This window comes from Mytilus edulis, chromosome 3 (genome assembly GCF_963676685.1).
Source record: "Mytilus edulis chromosome 3, xbMytEdul2.2, whole genome shotgun sequence".
Lineage (NCBI taxonomy): Eukaryota > Metazoa > Mollusca > Bivalvia > Mytilida > Mytilidae > Mytilus > Mytilus edulis.
In genome coordinates, this window is record NC_092346.1 from 68,901,755 (window position 1) to 68,912,571 (window position 10,817).

Here is a 10,817-nt window from a genome sequence, read left to right on the forward strand (position 1 = left end):
GAAAATGACAAATCAACACTAACTAGCATCCACACTTTATCTTTATTAAACGTACTGTGTTATCACATTAAAATAAGACTTTTTTTCGTATATGTAACAAAATAACTTATAATAGTCAATCTTTTTATTAATAAGCTATGCCCATCTATTGATCTAACAACATATAAAAGCGCTTTACAGTATGAATATTTTGCTATGTTATCCATTTTCCAGGACAAGGTTGTTTCTATCTACTTCTTAAAATCACCTTGATGCATTCCATTGACGTAATAAAGGCAACAGTAGTATACTGGCGCTGTTCAAAAGTCATAGATCGATTGAGAAAAACAACAAATCTGGGTTACAAACTAAAACCGAAGGAAACACATTAACAATAAGAGAAAAACAAAGGAACAATAGGAACACAGAAGTGCATCAAAACAAACGCCAACATACATATAAACGAAATATTTGATAAAAACTCTCATATTTCAGGACACAACTGGCTTGACAAAACGAATTGGTTTACCAATACGATGTGTCGGTTTCTCAAATCACTGTAGTGACATGTTTTTGCGGTCTTATGTCTTAAAATACCAGAACAGTCGTATGATATGTAATTGTACCGGTTGTGTCCTATTGCTTATTGTGTCATTTTCACAGAATGTGAAGCCTATTAGACAGTACTGGCATGAAAATACAGATACTGTGTTATTGAAATTTGTGGTTACAAAATGTTGTAAATTTTGTTAAATCAAGGAATCTATCTCCTTCATGCAAATCTCTGTTCCATTGCCCGGTTTTGGCTATCACTAGTTCATCACATTTTTATTAAGTCAAAATATTTGGTCTAAATAATAACTTAAATGTAATTCATTGTCGAAATGCGAATCTGGTGTACACACTTGGTACTGTTTATGCTATTACTTTCACTTGGTTGATACTTCTGCTTGAGGACCGTTAATTCCCAAGGGTATCATCACCTCGTAGCCAGTAATGGATACTAATATGAAAATACGGATAATGTGCTGTTAAAAAATTTCTGATTATTTTAATATATCTTAATCATGGAAATATCTCTGATTCCTTGCGCGTTTTGAACATACTTTTTTGACCCCCTTTGGTTTATAAGCTCTTCATATGTTTTATTTAGTCTAGCATTTTCAAATAGTTTGATATAGAGTATCATTGATCAGTCGTTTGTTATCGAAATGCACATCTGGTGCAGAAACTTGGTATTGTTAATGTAATTACTTTCACTGGGTCGAAACCTCTACTGGTGTACTGTTAATCCCCGAGGGTATCACCAGCCCAGGAGCGAGTACATTTGAAAAAAGTACTGGCATGTAAAAATACGAATAAAAAGTTAGTAAAATTTGCAGTTTCATAATTTTATGTATCATTCTAAATGAAGGAATATACCGTCATAATGCATATAGCCTTTGATTCCTTGTCCGTTTTTTCTAACTTTTTTTGTCTTTTTTTTTTTGGTTTAAAAGCTCTTCATATGTATTAAATAGCTAGTTTTGAATTGTCTAATGTTTCAGCCTTGAGCATCACTGTATATACTTTTATTGTCGAAATGCGCATCCGGTGCAGAAACATTAGTACCGTTAATATTATAAGCATCGCAGGAGATGCATGCAAAACAGGAGACGCTTAACTTGTGGACGCATCTGATCTCACTGTTTTTGTTTCTGTTTCTGTTTGTTACAATGATTTTTCTTTCCAAAATCGATTCACGTGGTTTGAACATCGGTAAACTACTATTGCCTTAATTGCCTGTTGATTTCTAAAAAAAAATCACTTAAAAATGTAACATGACATAAAAGAAGTTTGATGTAGCACTACTGATTTCTTGTTCGGTCATTGATAAGGTACACTTTTAAAGATAGTACTGATGTTGAAAATTACTTGTTCTGGAATAAACTCATTCTTAACGACTGAGTCAGATATTTTCTCGTTAGTATCGTTAGAGTGTCAAAACCCAACATCATTTACTATAATCATATTTTATGAAGAAAGATGAGATCACCAGCAACTTCGAAACATTTTAATATATATGAATATCAATTATATGGTCATTTTTATAACTTTTTTGTTTACAAAACTTTTGAATTTTTCGAAAAACTAAGGATTTTCTTACCCAGGAGTAGATTACCTTAGCCGTATTTGGCACAACATTTGGGAATTTTGGGTCCTCAATGCTCTTCAACTTTGTATTTGTTTGGCTTTTTAACTATTTTGATCTGAGCGTCACTGATGAGTCTTATGTAGATGAAACGCGCGTCTGGCGTATAAAATTATAATCCTGGTACTTTTGATAACTATTTAAACAATACCATGACAATTTCTAGGCACGGAGAAAAACTGGCAGATGGAATTCCATATTGAAAGGTATCAAGTTATACTCACAACCATCTAGTCAGTAGAACATGCATTATAGCATTCTAGAACCAAATAATGTGGCAGATCATAGCAACAATGATACGAATGAGAACAAACTTATAAAGTTCTAAAATGTTAGAACCATCAAGAAGTTTCCAGGTAAAACCAAAAGTTCAGTGTTATTTCACATAATTAAAACATTAACTGAAAAAAGTGTACTTTTGGAAGAAATGAACGGCATCTATTATAGCATGCATAGGCTAGCATCTATTACAACAGACGTTGCCACACGGTGATAATTTAAAATATGATGAGGACAATATAATTACTAGAAATGTATATGACTAGAAAGCATCGACGATTGGTATCACTAGCCTGTCAAAACTGCAAGTGGGCTCAATACAATTAACTGAAGCGCTGATAATCATAGTCTTTTGAACATTCTAATGAATCAGCTTTTACTACAACTACAGATTTCACCAGTCAGAGCGCATATAGTAGAGACTAGTATCATATGCGTTTTAGCGTCAAATTTATCTTATTCAAGCTACCAAAACTAAAGAACAGATACCACTGGCGTTGGTGGAGATATAAATCCTTGGAGTTTTCAGGAATGGTTTATCAATTTTTATCAATTACATATTAAGCTAAACATTGAAACATCGTTGGGTAATCAGTTCAGTTTTTAATTGATTATTCAACAAACGAAATACGGGGTGAGTGCCATAAAAGAGGGACGAAAGATACCAAAGGGACAGTCAAACTCATAAATCCAAAACAAACTGACAACGCCATGGCCAAAAATGAAAAAGACAAACAGAAAAACAATAGTACACATGACACAACATAGAAAACTAAAGAATAAACAACACGAACCCCTCCAAAAACTAGGGGTGATCTCAGGTGCTCCGGAAGGGTAAGCAGATCCTGCTCCACATGTGGCACCCGTCGTGTTGCTTATGTGATTACAAATCCGGTAAATAGTCTAATTCGGTAGGTCACATTCATGAAAGGGAAGGGGATTGTAGTTACGACGTAAGGAACATATCCGATATCATTTGTGAAACGGTTATTCCATAACGGTCAACCAACTCGTGATGGCGTCCGTAAAATTTACGAAGGGATGATTTCAACTTCACCATTTGGAACTCTTGGTTTAATAGCTTCCTTGTGAGCAGAAATGCAAGCACGGGAATATCGTATCAATTGGGAGATATATACCCCGTATGCAGGTGCTGCTGGAATGTTGCTACTTAGAAATGGAAAGTTCACAATTGGAAAGCCATAAACTATTCAAGGTTTGATAAAAATTATGCAGGATATTATATTTAAAGGATGCATATGTAGAAAATGAAGGAGATTTCCTTCAAAAAAGGAATATGACGATAAGACAAACATGCCCATAGAACATAACATGGAAAAATTAAAGGCTGTCCAACAAGAACCCCAACAAAAAACTTGGGGTGATCTCTGGTGCTGAAAATACTGCTCCACTAGTGGCAACTGTTAAGTTGTCCATTGTATGTACAAATTCGGTAAAAGTGGTATCCAGTGATGGCAGAATCGAGGTCTAAAAATTGTTGTTCTGATATTTGAAGAACATCTGTGGTGATCTGTGACACAGATATTCCATAACGGTCACTGTCTTTCCTAAGAACGTCCGAAAATGTAAACTAGCAAAAACTATCACGTATCTTTTGTGGATAGAATGTAGTGGTCCATTTTTATTGATGTTTTTAAATGCATCGACCTATTTCATATGTTTTTGAATATAGAAAAAGACATATTCTTATAGTTTTTGTCCCTGCCAAAGAAAGGATCACGGATAATAATTCAAGCCATTTGTTTTAAGCATTCTTGTATGTAATCGTCAAATGCGCGAATAAGAAATATATTCATTTTATTTGGAAATTAACAACAGCTAAAAACTTAATAAATTTTTAGGTATTCAGAATCATAACTAATTTTAAAACAAACATAAAAAATGCATCGTTCGTTGCGCTTACTCGATAATTAGATTCACACTGTGTCTTGTATCAATCAGAAACAAAACATGAAAGACGGCTGAGTCAATCACAGAGCACTGCATGTTGATAATATAAATCCTTGACGAAAAGTTATCTGACTATACTTACCTTGACTTTATCGAACTTTCCCCTTGATTATATTGTATTTACCCGGTTAACTATATCATTATCTTCATTTTGTCATTGGTAGTATTTTTATTATCTCTGGTTCACATGGGACAAATATATGGGACAAAAACGAGTACAATTAATGCATTACATCTTTTATTTCAAAATGCACTACCCGTAATTAAATTGGTGCTCCAGAATCATATACAACTGATATCACTTTTGAATAACAAAAAAACATCTATTATAAAGCATGCACTAACAGAAAGGGATATTTTATTCTGCACTATTATAAATGAAACTGTAAATAAGGGAAGTAATTTTTCAAGCTTAGCTCTACAATAACATTTTGAATTATTACTGGTGAATATTATCTTTCGTAAAAAATATCTTGACTCGCAAACTTCTGCAATACAAAAATATTCTCTAACTATATCCATGCAATAAAATGATTTAAAGATGATTCAGATTTGATCATCACTAGACATGCTATTAATTAGTGTTCTGTTAGGTTAGAAAGCGACATTTGGTTGAGAATAAAGAAGACTTGCATTTGTATATCACTACCAGTTTCCTCTGTTTAAAGAATGAAATAATAACTTGGCTGTGAATTAAGTCAAAATAAAGGAAAACAAAAAAAAACCACTTATCTCAAAACAAGTTAATTTAGCTAAAATAAATATTTAACTATGCTATATTAGTCTCAGCTACAAAATGACAAAGCATTACTTTTATATTATAAAAAATAAGACGTGGTATGGTTGCCAATGAGACAACTCTTTTCCAAAGACCATATGATTGATTATAGGTCATGTTAGTTTATGATATAGTAATTCGGTCACTATTAAAAGTAAGATATCAAATACATGTACATATAAAAGTGAACGTCCACAAAATAAATTCACTTCATTCTGTTCAATGATAGAACAGGACTGGTTGAATTACACTCTACTATAATGAACTTCGTGATTTTTGCTTTGGCGGCCGTCTTTATTGGATTTTCAAGTTCTACCGAAGATGATTTTAGCCGACTCTTTTATGACAACAAGGAAACGTTTGTGGATAGAAGGATAGTCTTTGAAAATCCATTACCGAAATGGCTACGTGGTTCTCTGGTAAGATATTGTCAATTTCTAGAATAAATTATTTGTCTCCATCTTAATAATAAAAAAAAAAAAACATTTTGGAGGGAATTCTCTTTCACGTTTTCCTCAATATTTTGCAATATCTTGTTTTTTAAGAATTGTCATCCATTTAAAACATTGCACATCAACCTATATATTTCTCAATATTTAAAGAAAACCTACATTTCAGATAAGCCTTTTGAAATTTATGATCTTTCTAATATATTTGTCAAGCAGTTTAACATTATTTTTTCACAAACATTTTGATTAACAAAAATACAGATGGAGATGATGATTTAAAAGAAATGTTAAAGGACAGTGAAAGCACAATTAAACATTTCCAAAATCAAGGAAAGTTTTCAAAAATAAATAATGATTTTCAAACCAAAATTGAGCAAAAGCTGAAAAATATTGAAGATACTATTTCTTTTAACCCGGAGACAGACAGGCCTATTACTTGCTCTGAAATTAAATGTATTTTAAAAAACTTAAAAAATGGAAAAGCGAGCGGTCCAGATAGTGTGTTGAACGAGGTAATTAAATTTAGTAGTCCAGTAACTACCAAAGCATATGCTAAACTATTTAATCTTATGTTAAAAACAGGACACTATCCAGCTTCATGGAATTCTGCATACATAACTTTAGTACATAAATCTGGTGACAAATGTAATCCAAGCAATTACAGAGGAATTTCTTTAATCAACTGTATATCCAAATTATTTAGTAGTATCTTAAATCAAAGAATGATTAAAACTATGGAAAAAAAATTAACTAATGCCCAGTTTGGATTTAGAGTTAATCATAGAACTGCAGACAGTGTATTTATCCTTAAAACTTTGATTAATAAATATATTCATAAAAATAAAAGAAAACTTTAGGTCTGTTTTGTAGATCTAAAAAAGGCTTTTGATTCCCTTTGGAGAATTGGAATGCTTTATAAATTAGCTAAAATGGGTGTAGGGAAACATATGTTTGAAATAATAAAACAACAGTTTATTCATACTGAAGCATCTATAAAATATAATGATAAACATTCTAGATTCTTTCCCATTGACCGAGGAGTGAAACAAGGGGACAGTATTAGTCCCACACTCTTTAATTTATTTATTAATGATATAGTTGAAAATTTTGACCATAAAGGTTCAAAACCCTTGAGAATATTAAATTCTGATATAGGAAGTCTTTTGTTTGCCGATGACCTTATAATTTTATCCGAAAGTAAAGAAGGTCTTCAAAATAGCTTAAATAACTTATCAAATTACTGTGAAAAATGGCAGTTATGTCTAAATACTAAAAAAACAAAAACAATGATCATTGAACAAAGAACTACAAAACTGGAACCATACATTGTAAGGTTCAATAATGAAAAAATTGATAACGTTACTGAGTATAAATTTCTGGGCACTCTGATAAAAAATAATGGAAATCTAAATGCAAGTTTAACAGATTTAGCCAAAAAAGCTAGGAAAGCTCTGTTTTCATTAAAAACACATGCAACCTTTTTGGGAAATTTTCCTGTTAATGTATCCTGTAATCTTTTTGATTCTCTTATAAAACCAATTTTAACATATAATGCTGAAATATCATACATGGATACATATCAATCTTATTATAGAGCAAAAGGCAGATTAAAATCCCAAAACAAAGATATAGATAATTTCCAATATTTGGATATGACTCCCTTCGAAAAAGTTCATGTTAATTTCTGTAAATATATTTTAGGTACTAAAAAAAAATCTGCTAATTTAGGTGTTAAAGCTGAACTTGGTAGACAACCAATAGAAAAATATATAAAAACACAAGCAATTCTTTATTGGGCTAGATTAAATACTGAAAACATAAACCCATTGCTAAAAGAAAGTTATACATTAAGTAAACACCTTGATTCACAAGGAGTTTATACTTGGTCCACTTTTATAAAAGATTCAACACAAGAAATGAATATTGATATACAAAAAGTAATGTCCTGTCAAAATATGGAACAAGTTAACAAACTAAAGACTTGGATTAAGAATATTACAAGTAAATTTTATTCAGAACTACTGGAAAATAAAATTAATAGTTTGAACGAAAATAACAAACTTTTTCTTTACAAAAATATTAAAGTCAAACAAGACCAAGAATTTTATCTAAAATATCACAATTTTGAAACTAGACGTTTATTTACAAAAATTAGAATTAGTGACCATAATTTGCTCATTGAGAAGGGCAGATATCTAAAAATACCTCGAGACAATAGAACATGTCCAACTTGTAAAACCTTAGAAGATGAAAATCACTTTCTCCTCCACTGTCAAATTAATAATGTTTTACGTATAAAACTTTTCAATGACATGGCAATAGATAATCCTATGTTTTCAAATCTATCTGATACTGAAAAACTAGTAGTCCTACTAAATCCTTCTAATATAAACCAAGTGAAAAAAACAGGTTCCTTTATAAAACAGTCTTTAGAGCTGAGGACAGGGGACTCTTAGTTACTTTTACTTGTATACATATAGATATGTGTGTGTTTAACTCAGTTATTTTATTGTTGCTGTTACTTTTGCTTATGTCACAAGTATAATGTTACTTATATGACAAATAAAGATTATTATTATTAAAAAAAAAATTAAAAATTCAGAGATTTATTTTTTTCCAATGCTTTACTCTTAAAAACAAACAAACACACACACATACTTTTTTATGTATTATTCTTAATTTATTTAAAAAAAAATAACAGAATTTACTGTTCCAGATGGAAAAATATGTCATTACTGTATGATACCCTGCTAATTATTAATTAGATATAAAACCTTCAATATTTTCATATCGATCATGAACTATATTTCATTAATATTATTTACAGGTACGAACCGGTCCCGGGATGTTTGGGAATGGACCAAGAAATTTTACACATGCTTTTGATGGTTTTTCCAAGATTCATAGTTGGAAATTCTATGGTAATGGTACAGCATCTTTTTCAACGAATTTTGTGCGTTCATCTGTCTATAACACTTCCATAAAAATAAATAATATTGACAATTACTTAACATTCGAAAAGCCTACTCCACCATTTTCTTTAATGCAAGAGGAACTTGGGATCTTGAAGGGAATGGATAATATGAATATCAACGTTTATAGATTTTTTAATTCAGGCACGGGACAATATGAATATGCAACTTTATCAGATACATGGAAAATGTACCAAATAGACCCACTTACGGTTGGAACCATTTCACCTGTAAATGCAATGAAACCATCTGTTCCACAAGACTTCGTTAGTTTGATGTCGTCCGCCCATCCAGTCCCGGAGTACGGCACTGGACACCATTTTACTTTTTTAACCAGCGTCAGTGTTCTTCCTGGAGTTCAGAGTCGATTATCACTCATGCGAATAAAATCTACATATGAAAGGGAATTAGTTGCACAATGGGGAGTTGACAAGGCGCCTTATATGCATTCTTTTTCTGTTACTCCAAATTACGTCATTCTGCTTGCTGCACCTTATTTTGTGAACGTAGAGTGGATGCTGAAAAATGCAGATGCCTATTCTGGCCTCCAATGGTTTCCCAAAGAAAAAGCTAATTTTTACGTTATTGAGATAAAAACTGGTAAAGTTACTACTATCTCCACACCAATAACTAACCCTACACATCATGCAAATGCTTACGAAGAAGATAACAACATTATAATTGATATATGCACTACTAACGATCCATTTTTCGCCACAACTTTTGAGGTTGGTGTAATTAGAGATGTAGACAAAAGAAATAAGGCAGACTTTACGCCACTCTTCAGTCGATATACTCTAAACCTAGAATCAAAAACAGCCATGGAAACAAAATTTCCACCTAATTCGTCGTTTCCGTTTCTAACATATTTCGATATTCCTGCTATCAATGAAAACTATAGACATAAAAAGCATTGTTTTGTTTACGGTGTTTCATTTAAAAAAGACTTTAAATCTTTCGCTAGAACTGCACTTGTGAAGAAAGACACTTGTGGCAAAAATAAGGACAATGCCTGGTCATTGGATGGACATTTTCCAATGGAAATGTGGTTTGTTCCAAGACCAAACTCTACAGAAGAGGACGACGGTGTTCTACTCACTCCAGTTCTTAATGGAGCAAAGAAAGAAAGTTATCTAATGATACTTAATGCTACAACAATGACTTTGATGAACAGAGGTTACTTAAATACATCACTTCCTTTCACCATTCATGGGCGCTTCTTTCCGGACGTTGTTTAAGTATCAATTGCAACAATAACATTAAAAAAATTATGACTATTTCACGACATTCCTTTGTAAACATGTGGGCATGTAGAGGCAAGTGGGCAACGTGTCTGATATTTTTTCACAGCCATCTATAAGTGTGTTTTTGAAAGTATGACTGTGCAGAAAAACCTCTACACCCTACTTCTACTGGGAAGAGCCACGCTTTCCAACATCTCTCTCTACATGTTGTCATCAGCTCTGTGTACTTTTCCTTCTTCCGCTGGTATGCCTCTTCACATCTCTCTTCCCAAGGTACTGTCACTTATATTGCAACTATCATCTACAATGTCTGGGCGTAGGGATTCTGGAAACATAAGCTTCTTACCAATGTCAGACCTCATGTCCCATTCACTGCCTTTGTCTTTACATTATATTTAATGTAACCTCCTTGTCCACACTGTCCAATACCCAAATTTCATCATTTATTTAAACAGGGTTGATATCTCACTAAACATGTTTAACTCCGCCGCATTAATGCGACTGTCCCAAGTCAGGAACCTGGCCTTTGTTATTCTTGTCTTTTTTTTTTATTTCAGTTCATTGATATGCTTAGGATATGAGTCATGATGACGTCCATTTTACTGAACTAATACACATTTTCGTTTAGGGGCCGGATTTTTGCGGGATTTTATGGCTGTGTTGAAGACCAATTGGTGGCCTTCGGCTGTTTATTACACTTTGGTCGGGTTCAGTCCCCATCTTCATTCTCTACTTTAAGCAATGTATTTTGCTCTTTGTGATAATTTCATCTTAAGGAAGACATTTTCTACATTAAATCATTCTATAATTTTCTGAGAGCTAAGAAGGTAGATTAGACATATATGGAACAATATTAATGTGTCAACCGTTTTTGTTGTGACCAAGGATATTCATACTGTTGAAATTCATAGGGATTCAACGATAATCTACACTGACAAAAGACATAAAGGACAA

At 32.4% G+C, this 10,817-nt stretch overlaps 1 protein-coding gene across 1 annotated transcript; it reads left to right on the forward strand.

Annotated features, from left to right (window-relative positions):
- Window positions 1-5,353: 5,353 nt before the first annotated feature.
- LOC139517249 (beta,beta-carotene 15,15'-dioxygenase-like) lies at window positions 5,354-9,979 on the forward strand. Its single transcript, XM_071308084.1, has 2 exons — window positions 5,354-5,617; window positions 8,475-9,979. The coding sequence occupies exons 1-2, from the start codon at window positions 5,459-5,461 to the stop codon at window positions 9,855-9,857; spliced, it is 1,542 nt and encodes a 513-aa protein (XP_071164185.1). The 5' UTR covers window positions 5,354-5,458; the 3' UTR covers window positions 9,858-9,979.
- The last annotated feature ends 838 nt before the right edge of the window (window positions 9,980-10,817 follow it).